The 27,679-nt window shown below is 50.7% G+C and overlaps 1 protein-coding gene across 1 annotated transcript; it reads left to right on the forward strand.

The window, feature by feature from the left end:
- Nucleotides 1–169: 169 nt before the first annotated feature.
- On the forward strand, nt 170–27,635 carry ITGAD (integrin subunit alpha D). The gene is made up of 30 exons (XM_087815225.1): nt 170–200; nt 1,997–2,102; nt 4,329–4,432; nt 4,565–4,635; nt 4,753–4,867; nt 7,429–7,559; nt 8,508–8,653; nt 12,491–12,644; nt 12,739–12,889; nt 13,091–13,164; nt 14,380–14,509; nt 14,605–14,747; nt 14,923–15,063; nt 15,157–15,366; nt 16,000–16,130; nt 16,248–16,405; nt 17,306–17,460; nt 17,696–17,827; nt 18,660–18,733; nt 18,955–19,081; nt 21,098–21,115; nt 21,891–22,004; nt 22,117–22,196; nt 22,303–22,386; nt 25,604–25,682; nt 25,846–25,953; nt 26,331–26,444; nt 26,587–26,688; nt 26,944–27,054; nt 27,530–27,635. The coding sequence occupies exons 1-30, from the start codon at nt 170–172 to the stop codon at nt 27,626–27,628; spliced, it is 3,393 nt and encodes a 1,130-aa protein (XP_087671351.1). The 3' UTR covers nt 27,629–27,635.
- The last annotated feature ends 44 nt before the right edge of the window (nt 27,636–27,679 follow it).

A 27,679-nucleotide genomic window follows, 5' to 3' on the forward strand; every position in this document is an offset into this window, starting at 1 on the left:
GCTTCCTGCCCCTGCCTGTTCTGTGATTAACCACGGACTTCCTCAATGTGCCTTTCTCTTCCCACTTCAGGGCCCTGAGTAATTATTTTAACTCTTGTCCAAGACACCGAGCACCCTTCAGTGTGCTGCTGCTCAGCCCCACAGTTCCCCTTGGGTGCACTGCTCAGTGATGGCCTTTGCAGTTATGCTCTTCCTGGGTGGTGAGTGGGGGCCTCTGTGCTGGGTGAAGCTTTGGGGGGGTCTTTATCTGGTAAGGCAGGCTGGGGGCTGGTGGGCAGCTCATACAGCTCTCAAAAGGAGCTGAAGGCAGGGGAAGGGCTAGTGTCCACGGTCTGGTGTGGAAGGAGGAATGGCTTGGAATCTGGGGAGGGGCATGACCTGAGCAAAGGTGAGGGAAGATGGGCTGCTGGATGATGCTTGGGAGGAGGTGAGCTACCTCTCCACATCCCCCAAGGCATCCCTGTCTCCCTCCTGTGGGGGCCTGGTGTGGGTGCTGTGGGGGTGAGAGGAGTCAGCCTCAGTAACGCTGGGAGGGGAAAGCCTCAGAAGCCACCAGAGAGGGGGAAAGGTTGGATATCACCTCCTTGGTCCTACATTTTCCCTAAGTCTTGATTTAAGGCTGTCCCACTGCTGCCAAGAGAATACTTTGGAAGTTGAAAACTGTATCAGGACCTCATTCATGTGTCACTTAAAATCAAATTTCACACAGAAATCCAGATTTGCAGCTTCTCTTGAGAAATGGGAAGGTTTGGCAGCTCTGGGACCAGAGCCTGGTGATGGCTGTCCCCTGAAAAGGGCCACGTCTTTAAGTGTCCATCACTCCTTGGTGCTCCCAACCACCCACTGACTCACTGATGTCACCTGCCTGGCCCCTGAGGCACTTGAGACCGAAACCCTTGGTCTCCTTCTACTTGTCAGATCAGAGGGGCTGCTTTCAGACTCACAAGCAGGATCATTCTTTGACAGGAAGATGCAGGACATGAGGCTCCCATGCATGGGGCCATAGTAGGGTCCCAGAACCCTAAACACCTGACCGCTTCCCAGGACCTGGGTTGAGGTGTCTGGACCCCCCCTGTGACTGCTGGATTGATGCTTGGCCCCCATAGAGCTTCCCTTGTCTCGAGGTTGGAGTTGAGTCCTCAGTACAGGAGAACTTGGGGTTCTAGGAGGAATGGGGAGGAGGGTGGTTGCTTGGGAGTGGGGGAGTAAGAAAAATCCCTTAAAATGTTGGGGTTTCCCTGAGGCTTTCGAGCGTAGCCACCAGGGAAGAGCCTGTGATCAATGAAGGACCTGGAGAGAGGGCTGGAGTCCTGGCTGTACCAGTGACCAGGCATTTCTGGGCCAGCCAACAAACCGTAATTAGTCCCCTGCTAAGGGCCAGGCACTGCATCGGGCACCGAGAGGAGACAGACACAGTCCTTGTTCCCTTAGAGCCTGGCACCAAGGGAGAGGAGCAAGGGAAACGTATAACTTTAAATAATTAACCACAGAATTCTAAGTGTGATCTCCAATCCGGACCTTAGGGTTTCTGCACCCTGAGAAGATGAAGCGGGACAGTCTTTAAATAGGCTGACCCTGTCTCCTGGTTTGCCTGGGGCAGCCCCAGTACCCCTGGTGTGATTATTAATGGCGCCCCTTTCACTCTCAGAAGGTCCCCATTTAGACAGTAAACTGTGTGGCCACTTTATCTGTAAAAGACAGGCTGGTCTAACTAACATACCAGGAGGTGAGCAGCCTGATTTCAGATTATGGATGTCTTCTGAAGGGTCCTTGAAGGGACTTTTCTCAGGATTATTGTCCTTTGCAGCGTGCTTTGGTTATTTTTAAGGGAGGGAGAGAGACAGGAACCACACAGCTAGCAAATGAGGAAACAGAGACGGGCAGACGGGAAACCCAGGCTGCAGTAGGGTGGGCGTCAAGATCCCAAGAAGTCGGGGCCAGAGCAGTGGCGCTTCTCTGACTGTCCTTCCCACCCACCTCCTCCTGTATTCCTCAGTTCTGGCTTCTTGTCATGGATTCAACTTGGATGTGGAAGAGCCCATGGTCTTCCAAGAGGACGCAGCTGGCTTCGGGCAGAGTGTGGCCCAGTTTGGCAGATCTGGGTAGGCCCCAACCACTCCCCTTGCCTCCTCCTCGCCCTGCAGGCAGGTGGTGTCCTGGAGGAAGAGCAGCACAGGCGAGGCGCCTGTCCATGACTCTTTCGAGGCCTCTGACACCACTACTAAGTAGTCACAATCCCAGGAAGGGCCACAAACTCTGAGCAAGACATGGCCTTGAATCTGCCCTCCAGGGCTGGCTTCATGGCATGTGACCGGTGCATTTGCCTCTGCACTTGGGCCCTTGCACTTGAAGTACTGTTTTGCGGTCTCCCTCTTGAAATTGTTAATAATTTCATCTTTGCATCCGTGCTTTGTAAGTAAAGATTGATGGGACAGTGGAGATGCACTGGTCGCTTTGGAGCCTGTGGGGGAAGGTTCTCAGCTGCCTGCTTCCCCACCCCTACCTAGTGACCGCTGCTGACCTCAGACCCCGGCATGAGCTGGGCAAGGTCATGATGGGCTGTGCCCGGCTTGCCCAGTCCTGTGAGGACCTGCGCTGGCCCGTGAGTATCCCTGTGCCTGAGGGAGTGTGAAACTAAATAGCAAACAGAAAATACCAGGACAGGTAGAGAGGAGAGACAACACAGAAAAGAAAAACATTTTTTTTCAAGAGCAAGAGGCCTCACGAGTAAATTTTGCATTGGGACAGGGAAATTTTGCACCTGGACAGAGACCCAAGTTGTTGAAGTTATAATGTTAATGCAAGCATAACCAAAGCCTGGGACATTGGTTATTTACCTGAGTGTGTTCCCCATTCTGGACTTAGGGTATCTGTCCAGTGGGAAGATGAAGGGAGAGATCAAGCCCAGGAGGGAATTCCAGGAAGGCTCTGGGGGCTCAGCAATGAGCCTGAGAGCACAGGAAGGTTCGGTTGGGCAGGAAGGAACACACAAAAGTCACTGAGCTCCAAAAGCCCATCCCACCCCCTTCCTCACCCAGCTGGCAGGTTGGGGACGTAAAAGAAAGTGCCAGGCACCAGAGCTTTGTTTTTCCTTTGTTCATTTACTTTGAAATATAATGCACAGACTGAAAAGCAGAAATGCCAAAGGTCCAACTCAATGACTTTTGCATATGTGTGTACCCAGGTAACCACTACCTAGCTCAACAGGGAGAACCGCTCTAGCTCCCCAGCCCCAAGTCCCCCTAAGTCCCTCCTGATAGCTCAACACTTAAAAAATCCAATATAGCCACTGTCCCACTCCCATCACCATCGATTTGTGTTCAGGTCCCTTGTCTTAAAACATGAATATAAAACTACTGGTTAACCTATGTTCACCAGTATTTATAATAAAGTAAATTGTATATATTGGATGATATTCCAATTGTTAGTTACAGGTTATTGTTTTTCCTGGTTTCTGCTGAGTTGTAGCCCAAGTACTAAAAAGATTGAACCTACGTGTAAGGAATACATTGGGATAAAAAAACATGCAGAATAATAGTTTAAGCCTAAAAGTTGGTTCATGCATTTATACGAGCAGGTCCAAACTGCTAGATGTCTAACCATCTGGTCAGGTTTCCAGCAGCAATCTTAGACACACAGGCATTTCAGCTTTCCCTAAGGAATGGATCTATAGAAGGAATTCTAAATACCAATTTAACTAAGCCTTGCTTAACTAATTAATTAAAACACACCAGTATTTCTCTGATTTTTCTCGTCCAAGTCAGGAAGTTATTGGCAGTGATAAAAATTTTTCCAAAACTAAAAAATTCTCTTCTCTCAAGGAGTTTTGCAAATAAACCATTGCATTTATATGACTATAGATAGAGATATGGATTCTGGTATAGCTGTTTTAAGTTGACCAACTTAAATTGTTTATATTATATATTTTAGTCTAATCCATTACAGAATCATGTTTGTTTTGAAAGCTTACAACTTCAGGAATATTTTCCATTTAACTTGAGGTGACCTGTGTCTTGAGTGGCTAAGAATGATGGTCCCCCAGAAACCAAATGCACTTATTCACAATTGGGAAATGCTGTTTTGTTTTGAATAGTTTTATTTTTGGTGAATGTTAAAGAAAAAGCCAACCCAAACTATTTGTGTCCATAAATACGTATACACACACACACACACACACACACAAACACGAAGACCAGCGTGGTCCTTGGCATTTGTGGGTTAAACTCTGGCCCTGATAGTTGAATCACCTCACAAGTGCCAAATGCCAAGAGCAAAGTTTCACTTCTTCACACCCTTCCTGCGACTGTATGTCATGGTTGTGCCTCCAGACTCATGGTGGGAGCCCCCCTGGAGGTGGTGGCAGTCAACCAAACAGGACAGCTGTACAACTGCGATGCTGCCACCGGCCTGTGTCAGCCCATTTCACTGCACAGTGAGTGATCCTACCCGGGAATTGGGCCCTCAGTTCTCCTACACCCGAGTCCCCTGCCTCAGCCTTCAGCCCAGGCTCTCCCCAAAATGAGGGTATGCCTGTGAGTGTGACCATGTGTGTCTGCCCTCTCAGCCTCCCTAGAGGCCGTGAACATGTCCCTGGGCCTGTCTCTAGCGGCCTCGGTCAATGACTCCTGGCTGTTGGTGAGTTTCCCTGGGTCACAGGAAGGTCAAGAGGAGCAGGGACCAGAGGAGGCTGGGCTGGGGGAGGAGAGGGGAGTGTCCTGGGGCCCCCTTGCCTACGCAGGCCTCTGCACCCAGGCCTGCGGCCCCACCATGCACAGAGCCTGTGGGGAGAACATGTACTTGGAGGGTTCCTGCCTCCTGTTGGACTCCCAGCTGCAGGTTACCCGGAGAGTCCCTGCTGCCCAGCCAGGTAGGTCTCGTAGACGGCAGCTTTGTGTGGCGCATGTGCTGGCACTGAGAAGTGGGCAGAGCGTGAGGCCCATCTCTGCCTCCTCTGCCGAGGTGGCCTTCCCCATGGCCTCAGGCTGCTGAGCTGCCAGGAGTCCCCAGACGAACTCTTTCCCTTCTAAGGACAACAAATGACAGGCCCTGGGGAGGGTGCTGCAGTGTGCCAGCACTGGCATGGGCCACAGAGCTTGGGGCTTGGGCACTGCCGAGGCATCTCCGCCCACGTTCGCCTCCTGTGTCCTTGGGCACATAGCTTCGTTCCCTTGGCCTTGGTTTTCTTATTGGCAAAATGGCACTAAATAATCAAGGCACTCATGAGGATGAAAAGATTTAATATACATAAAGTGCTGAGGCCACTGCCTTGCACAGAATATGCCCCAGTTGTAAGGAATGACCTGGCTGAGGACCATGTGGACTGGGAGGAAGATGTAAACCGCCTCCTTGGTGGCATCAGAGGGGGAATGGGTCCCAGGCGAGGGCCAGGGCCTCTCAGGTGCTGACTGAGGATGTGACTGGACCGATGCGGTGGACCAGAGAAGCCGTGATGCCAGGCGGTGGGTTTTTAGCCAAAGGTGCAGCAGCAGGAGAGCGCCCCCCAGACCAAGTTGCGAGCACAGAGTCTGCAAAGGGAAGGGGGAGCGTCGAGGAGGGTGCCGGGGCTCTCGGGGTGCCGTGCCCTGCCTGGGGTGCCTGTGCAGCCAGGGTAGGGGACATGCATCTGAACACTAGGAGGTGTCTTCTACATGTCTCCGGGGCTCACGAGGTGCAACACCTGATGAAAATGGGGCACAAGCATGTAAACCTGTGCAGGCGACGCAGGCTTGCCGAGAAGGGAAGGGCGGTGTGCCAGGCAGTGCTGGGCGCTGACCTTGTTGATCCTCACATGATCCTGGGTGGTGGGCAGGGTGATCCCCATTCACAGAAGAGAAACAGGTCAGAGAGGTGGGTCCCCACTGTCAGGAGGCGGGGAGTTCCAAGCTCGGCCGCCCAAGCCTGACGGGCTTGGTCCTGTTTCAGAGGACACTCAGCTACGGCCAGGTGCCTGCTGCTGGGAGGCCCGTGGATACGATGAAAGGAGCAGGGAACAGGAGTGGCATTGTGAGGGGCCTGCGTGGCTGGAGAGGGCGGGAGGGGTGGTGTCGCGGCGCAGCTGGAAAAGTGGACACAAGTGCAAGATACGGTGACAGGGAACACAGCTCCCCAGCTGTGGGGGGATAACGCTGAGACGGGGGCACCTGGGGTCCTGAGCCTGCCCTGTGGGGGGCTGGATTCCCTCAGCACCTGCTGGTTGAGTAGGCGGACTGGGGAGGAGCTGCCACAGCTCAGCATCACTCCTCAGAGCTGCAGGTGCCTGGTGTCCCCCGTACCCCCCGCCCTGGGAGCAGCGCAGGGTGTGGGGCACAGTGGAGGCAGCAACTGGGACTTGCAGGCAGGCCACAACCCCCCACCTGAGTGTGATCTGAAATGTCTTGTTTATGTGCTTATGGCATCGCCTTCCATGGCAGTGTGGACTCCACAGGGCAGGGATGGGACCTTTTTTCAAAGCTATGGTCTTACATGACATTTCCCAGGAATAGACTCTGAGGCTCCCTGGGAGCGTTCTCAGGAGCAATACGTGTGAGAGTGTGAGGAAAGCAGGGCTGGGCTGAGGGAGAGGGTGGACTCGAAGCCATCGGAACAGCGGCCTCAGCCTGCAGCTTGGAGCTTAGAGGTTGAAGCGTTGCTGGATGCGGGTCGCCCCCAGGAGCAGGGATGTAACTGTGGGCAAGGTAGCCCCCTTTTGCCTGGGGTGACTCCTGGGGAGGGACTCAACTGGGAGCCATAGGGAGCCAATTCCCTGTAGCTGGAATGAGCTCTTTGTCCTGATAGGGATCAAGTCGTGGTGACATGCCCCAGCACCCACTGCAAGTGTGTCCTTCCTTGGGCTCAGAGCAATCCTGGGTCATGGTGGTAACAGCTACCCCTTATTGGAGGGCACGTCTTGATTTAAGCACTTTGTGTACATATTAATTCTTTTTTATTCTTGCAATAACCCCAAGTGGGAGGCACTATTACTACCCCCATTTTACAGATGGGAAAAACTGAGGCCCAGTGAGGTTATGTAACTTGCCTGAATCCGCCACTGGTAGGTGGTGGAGCTGACTTGCGTCCAGCCACCCTGGCTCCAGTGCACACTTTGCTAAGTTACCTTCTCCTATCCTCTATGACACTTTTAGAATGTGTAGTCAATAAACATTTGTTGATTAAATGATTGAGGAACCCACTAGGCTCCTGTCCTCTACTTCTTCCTTCCCCTTTTCAGGCCTTGTGGGAAGAGGAGAGCAACAGGAACTCCGCAGACGGGAGGAAGGGCAGGGGCGACAGATTTAGGTCCCCTCTGTGGAGGGTGTGGGAAGCTGGGTGGGAACTGATTCCTATGCCCAGAACAAGCCCCTGCCTCTGTGGAGGGGGAAGGCTTGCTGGGTCCTAGGCGATGGTTGGGACCTACACGTGCATCTCTGATTCCTCCCTACCTCTCTGCAGAGTGTCCAAGTCAAGAGATGGACATTGTCTTCCTGATCGACGGCTCTGGCAGCATTAACGAAAGAAACTTTAGGCAGATGAAGGACTTTGTCAGAGCCGTGATTGGCCGGTTTGAGGGCACCAACACCCTGGTGAGGACGGGGTCCCCTAGGCCTGGGGAGTGGGGTGGAGAGGGGCCTGCTCCTGGGGAAGACAGCCTGGGAGGAGGCATGGCATCGCTGGGGTGGCTGGCTCAGCGGACCTGCGCCACCATGAGGCTAGGGTCCAGGGTCAAGGTATGGTCCCAGTGCAGCACCAGTCTGAGCCCTGACCCTAGGAGGCCTCTCCCCATTGCATTTAATAGGTTCCCACATGCCACAGAAAATATGTTTTTGCTGTTTAAAAGCATTGAAAAAATTGTAAAATAATTTTGCTGTGAAATTTGACTGAAGATAACTTGGTCAAATAATTGATGATTCTTTTTTTAAAAAATATACCTTTATTGATTTCAGAGAGAAAAAGGGAGAGGGGGAGAGAGAAACATCAATGATGAGAGAGTCATTGATCGGCTGTCTCTTGCACGCCCCCCACTGGGGATCGAGCCCTCAACCCGGGCATGTGCCCCGACTGGGAATCGAACCCCGATCTCCTGGATCCCAGGTCGATGCTCAACCACTGAGCCACACCTGGCCAGGCCTAATTGATGATCCTTTATAATGTTTTCTGTGTAACTCATGACTTCTTCATCTTAGTATTTTATTTCCCAGTAATTAGCGTGTATGTATGTACAAATTCTTGAGAAGTGAGAAAATATAGCCTACAAAGTGATTTCACGTGTTTAATTTTTTAAAATTTAAGTTTAACAAATATTGTGGTTGGCAAGTTTAGTCTTTATAAACTATGAAAGGAGCATGATTTGATTTTGATTTTCCAGTTTTCTTTTTGGGCCATTTTCTTTTCTTCTGGGTTTCAGTACATATTTGCTGGGCCTCAAAAACACGTAGACCATGGTTTGTAAATCCAAAATTATTCCCAAATGAAAAGCTTATTAAACACAAAAACAACTCCTGAGCCCAGGGCCCTCCTCTTGGCCTCCGCAGTTCTCACTGATGCAGTACTCGAACCTCCTGGAGATCCACTTCACCTTCACCAAGTTCCAGACCAGCCCGAGCCCTCAGAGCCTGGTGGACTCCATCGTCCAACTGAGCGGACTGACATTTACAGCCACGGGCATCCGGACAGCGGTGTAAGCTCCCCTTCTGCTGCCTGCAGCTCCTCGCCTCCCCCTCCCCTCCCCTCCCCTCCCCTCCCCTCCCCTCCCCTCCCCTCCCCTCCCCTCCCCTCCCCTCCCCTCCCCTCCCCTCCCCTCCCCTCCCCTCCCCTCCCCTTTTCTCCCTTCCCTCTCCCCTCTCTCCCTCTCCCCTCTTCTCCCCTCCCCTCCCCTCCCCTCCCCTCCCCTCCCCTCCCCTCCCCTCCCCTCCCTCTCTTCCTCTCCCCTCCCCCTCCCCTTCCCCTCCTCTCCCCCTCCTCTCCCCCTGCCTGTGGGATCCCTGCCTCGCAGCTTCCTCTTCCTAGTGCTGGGTCGCTTGGCCCTTCTTCCAGGCTGAGGGAGGCTCTGGGGAAAGGAGCCCAAAAGGGAAATGAGGGGCTGCAGGAAGAGTCCTCCCTGGAGTGTTTCTGGCCTCCTTGCTCATTGTGTTCCACCCCCGACCCTGGATACAGGACAGGACTCCTCTGCTTTGCATCCCCCTTCGCCTGGCCTTAAACTGGCTGGACCCGGAGCCCACCTGGGGCAGCCAGCTCATGCCTTTGGTTCAGACACATCTGGGTTCCCGGGCTTGCTCCCCACCTGTTAGCTGGGCAACCCCGGAGTTAGTGACTCTTTCTGTATCAGTAAATTGTTAAGCGAGGATAAACTCATGACTGGGTTGAAGGATTAAATGAGATAACATGTGCGAAGTGCTTCTGCATAGCAAGTGCTGGATAAATGGTTGGGGGTTTGTTCAGAGAATGGTGCAGCCCCTATTCACCTCCCTGGCAGGGACTCAGAAATTGCTGCCAAGTGTCTTTGTGCCTTTCTCCCTGCTCACCACCCTCCACCCCCACCTTCCTCATCCATGTGTGCCCTCTTCATTAACTGGGTGCTTTAAAAAAAATATTTTTATTGATTTTGAGAGAGAGGAAGGGAGAGGGAGAGAGAGAGAAATATTGATGTGAGAGCAACACATGGACTGGCTGCCTCCTGCACGCCCCCTACTTGGGACTGAGCTTGCAACCTTGACTTGTGCCCTGACCAGAAATCAAATCAGCAACCTTTTGGTGCATGGGACCACGCCAACCAACTGAGCCACACCACTCAGGGCACTGGGTGCTTATTTTTTGTCTTTTGGTGTTATTTGATTTATATTTAAAACCAGAATATGTAATGCAGTTCAAATCCCAAGCATAACTAAAAGTGTTCCTACAGTGATAACAAATGGCCATATCAATATAACTGGGTGCTTATTATGCGCCTGCTCTGCGCTGGGTGCTAGGAGCCCCTGAAGAAAATGGCTTAGGTGGTGAGGCCAGAACAGAAGCAGATGTGGTTCTCGTGAGAAGGAGCTGGGCACTGCTCTGGGGTTGGTGCTGGAGAAATGTGGAACAAGGGATGCTTCTGCCAAATGCCCCCTTACTCCTGGGTGGCTCTTCTGCCTTGGACATTAGCCCCTGGGGACTGGACAACCATGAGAATAGCCTCTGTCCCTTGAGTTAGACCTCTGTCGTGGTGGTATCCCTTCCTACTCTGGAGCTCTGTCCAGTGGTGGCTGATGGTATGGTTCTCATAGTGCCATCCTGCTGGCCATGGCCCAGAACAGCTGCTTCTGCACTCAGGGCAGGCTCAGCTCCTCCCTGCCATCGACTGGGACTTGGGGTGAGGAGGGTGGGTTTTTTTTAAAGAAGTTTTATTATAGAGAAGACAAAATAGCAATAACATTAAGGAAATATTGGGGGACCTACAGTCCCTCTAGCCAAACACTTCACTGTATTTTATTTTAATTTATTTTTTAATCCTTGCCTGAGGATATGTTTATTGGTGTTTTTTTTTTTTTTAGAGAGAGAGGAAGGGAGAGAGAGAGGGAGACACTGATGTGAGAAACATCAATTGTTTGCCCCCAGTATGTACGATCCCAACCAGAATCGAATCCACAGCCTGGGTCTGTGCTCTTGCTACGGGACAGGGTCTGGCCTGGAGCAGGTCTGCCTCAGGCCGGCCTGTTGCGTGTGGGTCTTTGACTTCCTGTAGGAAAGATTTCACAATACGAGTCCAGATGGGTTTGAGAGTATGTTTATTAATGCTGGGGACAGTGAAACAAAGGAAGAAATTAGGGTAGAAGAAACAACATGGAGAGCCCAGGGGCTCTGCTTTTTGGCTCCCTAGAAATGCTATAGGAAAGCAGGGAGCCTGGGTGGGGCTGCTTCAGCTCACTGGGAAGCAGAGAAAAAGGGGTCTTGGAGACAGGATCAGGGCATTAATCGGGTCTCCGTTCTCTATTCCCCAGCCAGGGTGATTTAAGCTGTGCATTCTCTGCTTAGGGAGGAGGGTACGAACTCTTTGCTCTCAAGTGTCCTTGGGTGGGGAAGATAAGACCTTGCAGCTCACAAGCTGGCTGCAAGCTGCCCAGACTGTTTGGCCTCGTTTAATTTTCTTTCTCAGTTTCCCCTTCCATTTGCCCGGGGATTATTCCTAGCTTCTTACTATCCTGCTACACCCTGACCAGGAATCGAACCCGCAACCTTTTTGGTGTACGGGCCAACACTCCAACCACCTGAGCCAGCCTGCTGGAGCCCCTCACAGCGTATCAGCCACAAAAGGAAATGAGTACGAAGGAATAAGTTAACCCCACCTGCCAGGCAGCGTCACTTCCATCATTGTCTTTATACAGACACATTTCATTTAGTCACAGTTGCGTAGGAACTATTTTCATCCGGCCTCGTTTCCATCTGTTATCTAAATCTTTTCCACGTGTCTCTACAGCTTTCATTTTTTCCTTTGCAACAGCTGTGTACTTTTCCACCGGGGGCCTGGGTCATGATCTGCTAAACACCTTCCCTAATGTTAGACATTTAGGCTGTTCCATTCGGCATGTGTGCGTGTAAGTCCCAAGTCTGTAGAGCTAGGTGAGCATACAGCTACATTTTTAATAGTTGATAGCAGCTCCCATAAAAATAATGCTTTACCTACAGGCTGTTCACTGTTGTAAAAGCTCCACCTTATTTGATCCTCAGAATTACCTGTTACTATTTGTTATCTATTGTTGCCTAACAAACAACTCCTAAGTTTACTAGTTTAAACAACTCTTTTATTATTATTTTCAGGATCCTGGGGCTCAGCCGTCTCACACAGGGCCTCTCGATCTCTCGTTCGGCTGTGGTCAGGCGGCCTCTGAGCCTGGAACATGAGCGCGTCATTCTCATGGCTGCTGCCTTGGCTGGATTAGCTGGAAGGCTGGGCTCAGCCGGATGGCTGGGCCTCTCCCTCCATGTGGCCACTCCAGGGGCATCTCCAACAGGATAGCTAGACTTCTCTCCTGGTGGTCCAAGGGCTCCCCGGGATGCAAAAGCTACCAAGGCTTCTTGGGCCCATAACTGGAGTGGTGTCTCTTCCACTGCATGCAAGTCCCAGGCCAGCTTCAGTATGGGAAGGGCACCGGTGTGGCTCATTGGGGGCCATCTTGGGAGACCAGCTATGGCACAATGGTCATTCTCATCTTGCTGGAGAGAAGCAGAGGCTCAGAGAGACAGAGTAACTTGCCCAAAGTGTCTGACTCCAGAGCTCCTACTCAGAGCCATACCTCCTCCTGGGAGTGTGGTGCCACAGTGGGTGCAATTCTAGGAGCAAGGAGCAGGAGTATCTTTATTATTGGTCCTACTAATTATCGTCAGTATGCTTTTCAAAAAGGGCTGAATTGATTTCTTCATATGCCTGACAGTCTGGGGGCGCCAGGACTCCCCAGCCTCTCCAGATGAGCCCCTGGAGCTGCAGACACTTTCTTTCCAGATCATCCCCCCGCAGCAGTCAGCTCCCTTTCTCCCCTGACAGGAGCGAACTATTTCATAGCAAGAACGGGGCCCGCAAAAGTGCCAAGAAGATCCTCATTGTTATCACAGATGGACAGAAAAACAAGGACCCCCTGGAATACAGCGATGCCATCCCCCAGGCTGAGAAAGCCGGCATCGTCCGCTACGCCATTGGGGTGCGTGGCCTTCCTCGCCGTGGCCCCCGGCTCCTCCTGCGCCTCGCGGGGCGGGAGGCTGCCCCCCTCCCCCTCAGCTGCCCCTCTGCCGCAGGTGGGAGATGCTTTCCTGCACCCCGCTGCCCGGCAAGAGCTGGACATCATCGGCTCAGCGCCCTCGCAGGACCACGTGTTCAAGGTGGACAACTTTGCAGCGCTTGGCAGCATCCAGAAGCAGCTGCAGGAGAAGATCTTTGCCGTTGAGGGTAAGTGCGGAAAGAGCTGAGGCCTTAGAACTGAAGAAGCCCCAATCCAGTTGTCCCCTGCGGTCCTGAAGGTTCTTCCCTATTTGCAGCTCACCCAAAATTGTTTCCTAGAACCCAAGCCCCAGGCCATGGTCTCCTTCCTCTGCTGGGTCCCTGTGGTCTCGTGGCCTCTGGGAGCCTAAGTGACCTGTTTCCCCACAGGAACCCAGTTGAGGACAAGTAGCTCTTTCCAGTATGAGATGTCACAAGAAGGCTTCAGTTCAGTACTCACAACGGTGGGTGGAGCACACGCATGACAACCGGGTCTCAGCCACTGCCCTGGGCCAGCGCTTGATTGGCAGCTGGGACCCAGGAGTAAACAAAAGCAGTCCCTGTCCTCAAGCTCGCTGTTCAGGGTGAGACATTCAGGGAGGGAGCGTAGGTGCTGGGAACACAGCAGAGAACAGGACAGCCAAGGTTCCTTCTCTAGTGGGGCACTTATCTGGTGGGTGGAGGTGACAAACAAGAAACAAAGACTTTCAGGTTGTGTTAAGAGTGGGAGAGAGAAAGAGAGGCCCAAGGAGTAATAACTGAAACTGAATGATGGTAAAGGGCCAGCCCTGGAAAAATCTGGGGCGAGGTTGTTGCAGGTAGAGGGAAAAGCAAGCACAAAGGTCCTGAGGCAGGAACGAGCTCACTGCAATAGAGGGATGGCAGGGCCAGTGTAGCTGGAGCAGAGTGAGCGAAGGGCAGCAGGGAAGGAGGTGGCACAGAGGTGGGAAGGGCTGGACCATGCAGACCAAAGACATGCCCACGTAACATGCCTTGTCCAAAAGTAGATGTGTTCAGAGTATCCAGAGGGACTTGCTTCAAAACAATCTGGGGAGTGAGTGAGGGACATGTAGAAATGAAACAAGGTTGGTCATAAATTGATCCCTGGACCTGTGCCACGGGTACTCATGGGTTCATTATACATTTCTTTCTACTTTTGTATAATTCTAAGTTATCCACGATCAGAAGTTTTAAAAGTAAACGGTCTATGCGGAGCAGGAAATGCCTATCTCTTCCCAAGGGAACCGGGGGAGCCCCAAAGGGGAAGGATTGAGGCTGAGTCCTCCAGAGAGAGGAGCTGAGTCCCAGCAAGAGAGGAGAGAGGTGTCGGGCCAAGGCTTGACGGGTTTGGAACAGAGGGGAACTCCACAGGTCTGATTGGGATGGATCCCACATGCCTCACTAAGGGGCTTGGTGACAGGGCGTCATCTTGGTTTCCTAGGAGGGTGGTGGCTGCACATTTGGGCTTGAGGAAACCTAACTCGGGGCAGTGGGTGAGAGGTGATGGAGCTGCCGGGGCAGGGGCGACGGGGTGGACTGAGACGCTAGGAGGCAGGGACGCAGGCTGCCGGGGAGGCTGGGGAAGAAGAATTCCGAATAATGAGTGGAGGCTGGGGTCGCCTTGGAATTGCCCGCTCTCCTCGCTCCCCCTGCTCAGCCCCAGAATCCTTTCTTCCCAGGATGGGCCAGTTCTGGGTGCTGTGGGGAGCTTCAGCTGGTCTGGAGGTGCCTTCATGTACCCCCCGAATCTGAGCCCCACCTTCATCAACATGTCTCAGGAGAATGTGGACATGAGGGACTCTTACCTGGGTGAGACAAGGCTTTGGCTGTGAGGCAGGCGGGAGTGAGCTGCCTGGGAGGGAGGCAGGAGGGGGAGCCTTTGTGCTGAGGCCGAGTCCCCTCAGGCTACTCCACCGAGCTGGCCCTCTGGAAGGGGGTGCAGAGCCTGGTCCTGGGGGCCCCCCGCCATCAGCACACCGGGAAGGTTGTCATCTTCACCCAGGCGTCTGGGCAGTGGAAGCCAAAGGCTGAAGTCACAGGGACCCAGGTTGGGTGTGGAGGACCATGAGGGTGGCAGGGTCTCCAGGGGTGGACAGGGAGGAGATGAAGGGGTGTGGGACTCGTGGGGAGAGGTGCTGGTGCCCGGGGAGAGGCAGGACCTGGCCCAGAGGGGGTGCCCCTGTGGCAAGGCAGACAGGGTGACTTTAGGCTCTACCCTCCAGGTTGGCTCCTACTTCGGGGCCTCTCTCTGCTCCGTGGACGTGGACAGAGATGGCAGCTCTGACCTGGTCCTCATCGGGGCTCCCCATTACTACGAAACGACTCGGGGGGGCCAGGTGTCTGTGTGCCCCTTGCCCCGGGGGGTGAGTGGCTGATGAGACCTGGGCTGGGGGGGGCCTGGGTGTGGGGTGGACGGGTTGTCCGGGTTGGGGACTGACACTGTTTTTATTCTGCAGAGGGCTAGGTGGCAGTGTGAGGTCATTCTCCGTGGGGAGCAGGGCCACCCCTGGGGCCGCTTTGGGGCAGCCCTGACCGTGCTGGGGGACGTGAATGGGGACAAGCTGACAGATGTGGCCATCGGGGCCCCAGGAGAACAGGAGAACCAGGGTGCTGTCTACCTATTTCACGGAACCTCAGGGCTGGGCATCAGCCCCTCCCACAGCCAGGTGAGGCCCCTGTCTTCACCCTCCTTTTCATTTCTTAGATTCACCTGCTGCTGCCTCCTGTCACTGGCCTTAGCAGGAGCCACGGTCCTCCTTCTTTTAGTTAATTTCCCTGAATTTCGCCAGGCCCAGCTAAGCACAGATTATTTCTCTTCTCTCCTTTGGTTCCAAACAGACTTCAATCTGTTGTGGCAGCTTCGTGGGTAAGAGGTCGCAGGCCCGTGTCAAATGCCTGGGCAGCCAGGTCGGCTGCGTGGCTTTAGGCTAATGACTGAGTTAGCCTTAGTTTCCTTCTATGAAACATTGAATGATAAATCAATTCCATAGGCTTCTGGTAAATATAAGTCAATGGGATGACCACTCGTCAAATATTTGTGAACAAACATACAAATGACGAATGAACACATCTATTATGTTCCTATTGTTATGCTTTTATTTTTCCATCAACCTGCACCCTCATGATGAGTTGGTCCAGGAGAGCTCCCCTCTCTTTATCTGCGGCCCCTGAGGTCCTCACTCTGCTTGCCTGCCATCACTACCCCTCATCTCTTCTGTTCAGTCTCTCCTTCTCAGGTCTTTCTTGTCAAACCTCTCCATCACCTCCCCTTCACTTCTTCTTTTTCCCTCCCTGGCCAGCGGGTCACAGCCTCCCAGCTCTCCCCCAGGCTCCAGAATTTTGGGCAGTCGCTGAGCGGGGGTCAGGACCTCACCCAGGATGGACTGGCAGACCTGGCTGTGGGGTCCCGGGGTCACGTGCTGCTGCTCAGGTGACAACTCCCCACATCCCACCCCACTTGCTGTGTGTCTAATTCACCCAGCTGCCCCTCCCTTGCTGTCTTCCCAGAGGCCAGAGGCCTCTCCTCAGCCCCTGTGTATACTCCCAGGAGCCTGCCAGTGCTGAACGTGGGGGTGGCCATCAGCTTCAGCCCCTCCGAGGTGGATCAGGCTGTGTACCAGTGCCAGGAAGAGGTGCCCACCCCCCTGGAAGCTGGGAGCGCCACAGTCTGTTTCACTATCCACAAAAGCTCACTTGACCATCTAGGTGAGTTTCCTCCAGTGGACTCAGTCCCTCACTCCCCAGAGGCCCCCAGTCGTATGCTCAGGACAGAATGGGCCCAGGAATCCAAATCTCACGTGCATCTCCTTTGCTGCTGGTGTTGGGAACCTGGGTCCCCTCTCTCCCCCTCTCCCCCCCAGGCCTATAGGTCTGTCTCCAGGATCAATCTGGAGTCTGCCACTTCTCTCCCCCACCTAGTCACTGCCTTCCTTGAGGCCACCCTTCTTTTTCCTATCTATACTTGGAGCTGTTCCCACATGTGTTTTCGCACCTTCCCAACCATCCTCCAAAGAGCAAGTACAGTGATTAGCCCTAAAGTGCAAATCTGGCCTCACTTCCCTGCTCTTCACCCTCAGCTCTCTCCTGGTGTTTATACAGACCAAAGCCCTTCTTCACATGCCTTCAGAGATTTGGCCCCTCCTGCCGCTTCAGCCTGATTCCTCCCAGTCCCCCTTAATCCATACGCTCTCTGTAAGGTGCCAGCCTCCCTCTCCCTTCTGGTTTTAGCCGCTGTTCCCACAGTCTGGGATGTCCCCCGCCCCAGTCTTCACCCCATTGCTGCTCATCCTCAGAGCCCAGACAGGGCCCGTTGGGGAAGGTGTCTCTGACCCTCAGATCTGAGTTAGAGAGCCCTCCACGGTACCACTGAGGGAGTCTTGTGCTGATCATGCTGTGACATATGTCCTATGTGCTTGTCTCCTTTCCTAGACTGACCTTCATAAGGGCAGGCGCCGTATCTATCTGTCTTCTTCTGCACATGTATCCCCAGCACCTGGCACAGTTTACGGACCATAGAGACTGCTCATCAAATATTTGTCACACGAATAAATGAAAACAGAATGTCTGAGGTTCTCTTAAGTTGTCTTCCATCCTTCCCCTCTTCAGGTGACGTCCAAAGCTCTGTCAGGTATGATCTGGCATTGGACCCAGGCCGTCTGATTCCACGTGCTGTTTTTGAAGAGACCAAGAACTGGACTTTAACTCGAAGGAAAATCCTGGGGCTGGGAGATCACTGTGAAACCGTGAAGTTGTTTTTACCAGTGAGGACTTTGGAGTCTGGGAAAGGGAGGAGGAGAGGGAAGAGGAGCCCAAGACTAGCCTCTGGCACCCTGTTCCCTGCAGGGCGAGGTGGGAAGGGTGGGGAGACTGGGGCTGGACAGAGGGCAGTCTCGGCCAGAGAACCTGGCTCCACAGCCGGGTTAGGGCACTGTGTGACAATAGAGGAGAAGCCCCTGGGGTGGAAATTAAGGATACAGAGAGTGGGTTCTCCCTCAGGACTGTGTGGAGGATGTGGTGAGCCCCATCATCCTGCGCCTCAACTTCTCCCTGGTTGGGGAGCCCATCCCCTCATCCCGGAACCTCTGCCCTGTGCTGGCTGTGGGCTCGCAGGACCTCTTTACTGCTTCTGTGAGTCTTCCAACAAAGTCCCAGGGACGTGTTGACTTTCATGTATCTCCATGTGCATAAGAAACTGTAGTAGCTCCCAACTCCTCACCAACCACATCAAGTCCAAAATGCCACCACCCAGTTACTGAGACCCTGCCTAGCATGAACCGTATACAGATCCCAGCTGGTTATCCACTTTATCCCAACATAAACTCTGTAGTTTTCGTTCTGCAGATCCTGCCTAACTTTTCTCATTCCTACCCCTGTGCCTTTGTCCATGTTGTATCTCTTATTTGGAAAACATTTTATTCTCTGCACCTCAAAGATCTTAGTCCCCAAAGCCCCAGTCTTATCTCCTTTCTTTTGAAATCCACACTCAGCATCTGTCTCTTCTCTGGCCTCCTAGTACATCATGGTGACATGCCACGTATCGCATAACTGGAGTCATAGCAATCTGCATGTACCTCTGTGGCTCTCTTGGAATTGCTCCCTTGGCAAGAACCATGTCTAATTCATCTGTAGATTCTACCTTTCCTACCTCTCCAACCCCACCCAACCAAGAACCTATCCCATTATTGATACTTAACAGTATCTGTCAAATAGTTGTTCTAGTGTGAGTTGGATTGGATTTCTCAACTAAACTTTATGTTCCTTGAAGCCAAGGATCTTGTCTTAGCTTTCTTTCATATTCTAACTGCCCGCCTCCCACCAGCCCACTCCTTGCTAGTGTCCAGCACGGTTCTTGGTGCAGGGTATGGGCTCAGTAATACTCAGTGTTGATGAGTGCTCCTAATGAGGGAATTGGAGAAAGATTAAGACATGGATGGGAAGAGAACATACTGTTTTGCTGCAGCTCCCCTTTAAGAAGAACTGTGGGCAAGATCACCTCTGTGAAGGGGACTTGAATGTCAACTTCAGCTTCTCAGGGTGAGCTCTAACTCCTTCTATATCCAGGCACTCAAATTTTTGGGTCTCCCACCCTCAGGATGAGAAGTGCTTGTGATCCCCTTAGGCTGTCATTCAAACAGAAATGATGGGAATGTTATCAGCCCCTAACTCTTGAATTCCTACAGTTCTGCCCCTACCTCTGATCCAATTCCAATCTTTCCAAGGGAGTCTCTCTCCCAGTGCTGTATCTCTTCCTTCAGCCTACAGACCCTGGTGGTGGGAAGCTCACTGGAGCTCAATGTGACAGTGACTGTGTGGAATGAGGGTGAGGATTCCTATGGAACTGTGATCAACTTCTACTACCCAGCAGGACTGTCCTATCGACGAGTGTTAGGAACTAAGGTAAATAGCTCCCTTGGGCTTTGGCTGGCTGTGACCTCTCCCTTGCCCTGGGTTATAGTAGGTTCCTTTTATTTCTCCTATGGTAAAATATAAAACATACAGAGAAAAGTACATAAAGAATAAATATAGTTTAATGAATAATATTAAGTAAATGGTTTGGTGGTGATGAACCCCTTTAGCTTTTTAAAAATTTTTAGTCTGGGAAGCTCTTTATCTATCTTTTTATTCTAAATGATAGCTGTACTAAGTAGAGTAATCTTGGTTGTAGTTCCTTGCTTGTAATCACTGAATATTTCATGCCAATCCTTTCTGGCCTGAAAAGTTTCTGTTGCAATATCAGCTGACAGTCTTATGTGAGCTCCCTTCTAGGTAACTAACTGCTTTTCTCTTGCTGCTTTTAAGAGTCTCTTTTTGTCTTTAACCTTTGGCATTATAATTATGATGTGTGTTGGTGTGGACTTCTTTGGGTTCATCTAGCTTGGGACTCTCTGTACTTCCTGAACTTTTGTCTATTTTTTTTGCCAGGTTATGGAAGTTTTCCATCATTTTTTCAAATAGGCTTCCAATTTTTTGCTCTCTCCTTCTGGCATCTCTATAATGCAAATATTAGTACACTTGATGTTGTCCAGAGGCTCCTTAAACTATCGTCATTTTAAAAATTCTCTTTTCTTTTTGCTTTCCAGTTAGGTGTTTTCTGCTGCCTTGTCTTCCAGATTGCTGACTTGATCATCTGTTTCATCTAATCTATTGCTGATTCCCTGTAATGTATCTTTCATTTTAATTATTGTATTCTTTATTTCTGACTGGTTCTTTTCTATGTTTTCTATCTTCATTTTTGTGTTTCCTATATCTTTTAAAAAGTCCTCAGTTTATGCACTAAGTTTATGCCCTAAGTTCATTCAGCATCCTTTATAACCAGTATTTTGAACTCTGCATCTGGTAGGTTGCTTATCTCCATTTTGTTTAATTCTTTTTCTGGAGTTTTGTTCTGTTCTTTCATTTGGGACATATTTCTTTGTCTCCTCATTTTGGCTGCCTCCTGTGTTTGTTTCTACATATTAGGTAGAGCTTCTATGTCTCCTGGTCTTGATAGAGTGGGCTTATGTAGTAGGTGTCCTGTGGTGCCCAGTGGTGCAGTACCCTTGGCCACCTGAGCTGGGTGCTCTAGGTGTGACCCTTGTGTGGGTTGTGTGTGCCTTCTTGTTGTAGTTGAGCCTTGATTGCTGTTGGCATGTCAATGGGAGGGGTTGACCCTCAGGTTGATTGGCTGTGAAGACTGACCCTGACTACAGTAGAGGAGCTGTTGTGCAGGGACTGACTCCACAGAGCAGGATACCTTTAGTGGAGCTCTGGTGCCTTCCCAGTCTGCCCTTTGGGTGTGTTGTCTGTGTTTGGGTGGTTGGGTGGTATCTGGTGTGGTCTGAAGCTGGCCACTGGCTGTGTTGTTGTTCTGGGGCCTCTTGGGAGTGGCTCAGGTGCAAGATAAGATCAGTGCTGCCCAGGACCACTTGGTATAAATTACAAAGTGACCTACAGATGGTTGCCACTTGTTCTAGGCTTGGAGGTGCCTAGTAGAGGTTAAGTTGCAAATGGAAGCTGGCTGTCACTAGTGCCAGGCTTGGGGCTGCTTAGCAAAAGGTATAGGGCATACCGAGGACAGATGCTGCTTGAGAGATTTTAGGAAAGTCAGAAGCATGTGCTAAGACAGGCCATTTGTATGGAAAAACCACTGGAACTGGCTTGGGTGGGCCCACAAATTGGGTGGGATGGGAGTTTCAGGGAATCACCAGGGTGGGGCGAACAGTGTTAGCCAGGTTGATGGAGACTCAGACTTGGTGCCTACCTGCTCATGCAGGCTGGGTGTGGGGGAGGGCTCAACTAAGGAACAATAGCTTCTGTTTGGGAGAAAGCTGCCCTTTCAGTCCACACCCTGAAACCAAACAATTCAGTTCCTTCCTGTATGTCCCTGGCACTTTTTGAGCTACTGACCTAGTGCTGGAGGTCAGAGCAAGTGAATCTGTCAGCAAGTAAGTCTGTACATTGGCCATTTAAGAGGAATGCCTGGGACTCCAGTATCCCTCCATCTAACTCAGCTACAATCCCTCTGGTTTCCACAGCCAGAAGTTAAGGAGACTTCTCTTCCTGGCACTGGAATGCTAAGCTGGGGAGCCTGGAATGGGGCTGGGGCCCCTTGCTCCTCAGGGGGGGACCTCTGTAGCCAGGATATTCCTCCTGATTTTTGACCACCACATGTGGGTATGGGACCAACCCGCTCCATGTCTCTGCCCCTCCTACCAGTCTCTACATGATTTCTTCTGTATAGCCTTAGTTATAGAACTTCTACTCAGCTAGTATTTAGGTGGTTCTCAATGACAGTTTCTCTGTAGTTTAGTTGTAATTGAGATGTAGTTGTGAGAGGAGGTGAGCACAGAGTTTACCTGCTCTGCCATCCTGAGTGGGAGTCTTCCTTTAGTGCTTTTGTGTGTAGATCTTGTTTAAGAAATATTTCCCTCCTCCAAGGTAATGAAAAAATATTCCCTTATATTATCTTCTAAAAGCTTTATAATTTCACCTTTTGACATTTAAGTCTTTTATTTAGAATTTATTTTAATGGCTGGAGTGAGGTAGGGATCTAGTTTTGTTGTAGTTTGTTTGTTTTTTGTATGGGCCAATTTTCCCAGGATCATTTATTGAAAAGTCTGTCCTCTCCCCTACTGTCTGTAATGCCACCACTGTTATATACCAAGCCCATACATGCACATGGGTAACTGAATTCATTCTCCTCCTCTGGAAGCAACCCCATCAGCGCCCACTGCACCTGGCATGTGAGGCAGTGCCCACTGGGAATGAGGGCCTGAGGAGCAGTAGCTGTAGAATCAACCACCCCATCTTCCGAGAGGGCAGTAAGGTCAGTGCTCGCCCCCAGATCCTCATCACCCTTCTCCCTTGTCCTGACCCACTTCCATCCTCAGTGCCCCATAACCTTCCGTCTCCTCATTCTTTCTTTCTTCTTCCCTCAGGGCACCTTCATAGTCACATTTGATGTTTTCTACAAGGCCGCCCTGGGAGACAAGTTGCTTCTGAAGGTCAATGTAAGCAGGTGAGCCCAGGCCAGAGATGGTGTGTCCTTCATCCTTCAGTCTCCTGTACCAGCCAGAGACTCCTCTCCTGGTTTCCTTCCCAACTGGGCTCCTCTCTCCCTCCAGTGAGAATAATAAACCTACAACCAACAAGACTACCTTCCAGTTGGAGCTCCCAGTGAAATATGCCGTCTACACAGTGATCAGCAGGTGAGTAATCCTTGGCCCTTCCCTTGGACCTCTGACCTTCCTCCAAACCTAGTCCCTCCCCCTGCAGCCCAGCCTGCTCTTTTGAGGATGGGCATCTAAACTAGTCCCTCTGATTCCTCACATGTAAATACTTGTGACCAGCCATATGTTTATACCACAATTCCACACACAGACATATATTTTTGTTGCACTTTGCTTTATTGCACTTCATAGATACTGTGTTTTTTACAAATGGAATGACATGAGGTTTGTGGCAACCTCATGTCAAGCAAATCTATCTGTACCAATTTTTCTAACAGGTTCAGATGATGGTTAGCATTTTTTTTTAGCAAGAAAGTATTTTTTAATTAAGGTATGTTTATTTTTTAGACATAATGCTATTGCACACTTAATAGACTACAGTGTTAATGTAAACATAACTTTGATATGCACTGGGAAACCAAAAAATTCATTGGCTCACTTAATTGCAATATTTGCTTTATAGAGGTGGCCTGGACCTGAACTCACAAATATCTCTGAGGTGTGCCTGCACCATAATTCTTGCTGCTTCTCTGACAAATTGGCCTGCTGGCGGGACACACACACCTTGCTGCTACTGTGTGCTACCTCCTCTCTCTCTGAGATGCAGCCTTTCTTTAACATGAAGCCAACCCTACCCTTTGTGCTAAACACAAATGTGCTGAAGCTAAGCTACTAGACTGAGACTGAGACTTTTCTAAGCACTCAGAAGTGGGAACCTGTGCCCAACAGGATATGGTTTTTCACCGCACAGAGGAAAGAAAAGGTCAAGCTTTCACAAAACGGAAAGGGGAGCAGAGATGTGATAAACTGTTGGGAAGGCCAAGGCAGGCCACAAGAAAGGCAATGTAGGGCCGCTCAGGGTCCTGAAGCTGGAGGAGGAGGGCAGGCCAGGCTGGAAGCAGGGCAAGGCACTCCACATACCTGGCTAAATTCTGGAGGCTTAGAGAGTTGGTCAGAAACTTACAATGTTGCCACGGGACAGAGTTTGCTGCCCAGGTATGAATTTTAAGGGTTGAGGGATCAAACAGTGTTGTTGCCCTTCCCAACTCCCTGTGTGCATTTCCCCTTCTGTCCATGGGAAAACACTAAACACACCTTGCTGCTACTGTGTGCTACCTCCTCTCTCTCTGAGATGCAGCCTTTCATAAGTGCTTATAGTTACATATACTTATGATGTGCCAGGCATTATTTTAAGTATTTTACATGTGTTTGTGTTAATTAATGCTTCTAACAACTCTATGGTATAGTTATTGTTACTCTCTGTTAACCAACAAAGAAATCAAAAGGTTAAAAAACTTGCCGTGTCATTCAGCTGGTAAGTGGCTGAACCAGGAATCAAACCTAGACAGCTTAGAGCTTGTGCCAATGGCCATACTACATACCTCTCTAAGAATTGGGAAAGCTGAGTGAGTTACTGAAATATGAAAAGAGATTTAGAACTAGAAGATTTTAAGGTGAGAAAACTGATGCAGAGAGAGAAAGGGTTGGATGGGGAGCAGAGAAGAAGACTAACAATACTAAAGGAAAAAAATAAATTCTAACATTTATGGCACTTTACAAACCTCATCACAACTGCATTTTAGGTTGGCACTATTTTTATTAGCATCCCCATTTTAAAGAGTAAAAAACTACAGGGCTTCAGAAACGTTAAGTAGCTTCCTTTAAATTACTCAGGTAGAAAGTGGTGAATCTGAGATGTGAACCCAGGTGGTCTGGCTCCTATGTTCTTAATGATCAAGCTGACAGCCACGTCTGTTGGGGAACTGTGGGGTCTATAAAGGCAAGATTTATGATGGGTTAACTGTTGAATCTCCAGAGCCAAGCACACAGCCTGACACAGGGTAAATGTTTACTGAAGGAGGCCATGGATGGATGGATGGATGGAAGGATGGATAGGTGGATGGATTGACAGAAGGATGGATGGATAGATAGGTGGATGGATGGATAAGTGAATGGAAGGATAGGTGGATGGAAGGATGGATGGAAGGATGGATAGGTGGATGGAAGGATAGAAGGATGGATGGATGGATGGATGGATGGATGGATGGATGGATGGATGGAAGGATAGAAGCATGGATGGATGGAAAGCCACCTGCAGCCAGGAACATTTGTGTCCACTCCATGGGCTTGTGTTCATGTGCCATCTTCCATCACATTCATTTAACTGTCCCAAGATAGTCACATCTATTTTCTTTATTCCCATCATGGAGGGGCTCATGCTCCAATTTCTCTTGAGTGACCCAGTCACCATCCTTTTGTGTGTCCTTAGTCTTATTTGTTCTGACGATAGCCTTTGTAAGCCTCACCTGAAGCCAACCATGTATCTGCTAGAGCAGCGATTTTCAGTCTTTTTCCTCTCATGACGCACATAAACTAATTACTAAAATTATGCAGCACCCCAAAAGATATGTTTTTTGCTGACCTGACAAAAAAAAATAGATATAATTTTGATTCATTCACACTGGATGGCTATTGTTGTGTTGGCTGTAGTCATTATTTTATTTTTCAAATATGTCCCTATTGATTTCAGAGAGAGGAGGAGAGGGGGGGAGAGAGAGATACAAACATCAATGATGAGAGAGTCATTGATCGGCTGCCTCCTGCAGGCCCCCCACTGGGGATCGAGTGCACAACCCGATCTGGGAATTGAACTTCGATCTCCTGGATCATAGGTCAATGCTCAACCGCTGAGCCACGCCAGCCGGGCTGTTGTCTTTTTTTTTATTTGACAGTCTAAGGGAAAAGAGGTCAGTGCCCCTGCATGTTTTAAAAATCCGTGCAGCACAGCAGTTGAAAATTGCTGCTAGAGAAAGCAAATCTACAAAAAGCACACAAACACCTTTTTTCCCATGGGAAATGTTTAAATGTTATGGGAGGTGATGTTTAAGTTGGGCCTTTAAGTGAAATTTTCCAGAAGGGGAGTGAGTGAGGACATTCTGAGCAGAAGAAAGAGCCTGAGCAAAGTCGTGGGAATCTGAGAGCGCCGAGTACCAGGGAACGAGCTGACAGTTCTGGTGAAGAAGGCAAAGGACACGGGGGTGGGGAGGGGAGCTGACTCTGAGGCTGCAGAGGCTGTGAGAACCCCTGTCATTTCCCTGGGCCATCTGCTGGGCCCAAAAGAGCCCTGGGCAGCAGGCTGGGGCATGGCTAAGGATGGTCCTGGGCTGTTTTTCACCAACAAGGCTTCTTTCTCCAGGAAGGAAGAATCCACCAAGTACTTCAGCTTTTCAACTTCTGATGAGAAGAGCAGGAAAGAAGCTGAGCATCGATATCGTGTGAGAGTCCAGGGAACATTCATGTCTGCCCTCCCATGGTGCCACTAACATTGAAAGTTGGTGGGAAAAGATGGAGACGAATTGAGGGCTAGAGCCAGAAAAGAAAGAAGTGGGATTTGGGATGCTCCAGGGACCACAGTAATGTTGTGTCAATTTTCTGCAGGTCAATAACCTGAGTCAGCGAGATCTGGCCATCAGCCTTGACTTCTGGGTTCCCGTCCTGCTTAATGGTGTGACTGTGTGGGATGTGTCCATGGTGGCTCCCTCGCAGGTGCCTGCCTGACTCTCCTCACTGTGCAGGGTCTGATCCCAGTGCCTCACACCCTCTTACCAGTGACATTTTCATCATTCTGTGGCTATTTCTTTCTCTCACTAGAGTCTCTCTTGTGTGTCAGAGATGGAAGCTCCCCAGCATTCTCACTTCCAGACTCAGATTCCATGGAGTCTTGTGCTGGTGAGAAAGGCCCTGGGCTCCCATTGCAGGACCAGTTGCTCACTGGGGAACACAGGGAAATGCAGTGCTAGGTTGCAGAGTTATATGTATGCCGTATAATTGTTAGTTAACCTATTCCTCACCCCTATCTGACACTTTCTCTTGTGGTTCCTAAGATAAGACCCTTCTTAACTTCATTCCTCTCCTGTCCCTAGAACTGCTCCATTGCTCACTGTCTGAGGTTCCGCTGTGACATCCCCTCCTTCGGCATCCAGGAGGAACTTGACTTCATCCTGAAGGGCAACCTCAGCTTTGGCTGGGTCAGCCAGGTGTGTAGGCCCAACAGCAGAGCCCCTCGCCCATATCAGGCGGTACCTGATATGTCTGTGCCTGGCCTCAATCAAGCTAGGACATTTCTCTGACTCTGAGCTTTCCCAGAGCTAGTTCCCAGCTCTCCTGCTCCCTTTGCAGACGCTGCAGAAGAAGGTATCGGTCGTGAGCATGGCTGAAATCACGTTCGACACATCTGTGTATTCCCAGCTTCCAGGCCAAGAGGCGTTTTTGAGAGCCCAGGTAGTGACTGTGTGGCAGGCAGTCTCCAAGTTGAAGCCTCTGGTGCTAAATCCGTGGTGCTGGGTGCGGAGCTCACAAGCCTGGAGGGGGGAAGGATGAAGGTCCCTGGGCAGGACAGTTGTTCCTAAATCCATGGGCGCTTCTGTATCTCACGCCTTGGAGTTTGGCCTGGGAAGCAGGGGAGGAAGTTAAAGGTTGGAGAACCTGGGAAGAGTCTGGGACAAGAGGCCTGACACTCTCTGACCCCCAAATCAGATGGAGATGGTGCTGGAAGAGTATGAGGTTTATGATCCTGTCCCCCTCATTGTGGGCAGCTCTGTGGGAGGACTGCTGCTGCTGGCTCTCATCACAGCCACACTCTACAAGGTGAGTGTTTTCATCCCACACTTGACACCACCACCATCCAGCCAGAGCTCCCACAGACAGGGTGGCAGAGCAGGAAGAACTCAGACAATGAAATCAGGCCGGCCCGGGTGCACATTTCAGCTCTCTCTTACTGTTTAATGTCAGGCAAGTTGCTCAGCCTCTCTGGGTTTGTTTCCCATTTGGAAGTAATAATAATGCCTACATCACAGAGTAGCTGAAGCAAGACAGAAATGAGGGCAGGGTATGTTCATAGGCCTGCCTGGCCACAGCATCTATGCTTTTCTGCTCTAGATTATGTGCATAACCACTGTTTTTGGAACACAGTAGATACTCAAAACATGATAGCTGTTTTTCGCATCAGTGTTTTGGCACAAATACAAGTCAGCTTAGTTCCCTTCTCTCTCAGCTTCTTCCTCACGCCCAACTTTCTTCCCTGCCCTCTTACCCAGATTTTCTGATTTACTTCCCTTCGTAGCTTGGCTTCTTCAAACGTCGGTACAAAGAAATGTTGGATGGGAAGCCCGAAGACACTACCACATTCAGTGGGGAGTCCCCAAATTTGCCTTTGTCCTAATAATCTCCTTCTCTGTTTATCTCTACCCCCATGGGCTGGCCTTGCCTCAGC

This window comes from Miniopterus natalensis, chromosome 3 (assembly GCF_054644295.1).
Source record: "Miniopterus natalensis isolate mMinNat1 chromosome 3, mMinNat1.hap1, whole genome shotgun sequence".
NCBI lineage: Eukaryota > Metazoa > Chordata > Mammalia > Chiroptera > Miniopteridae > Miniopterus > Miniopterus natalensis.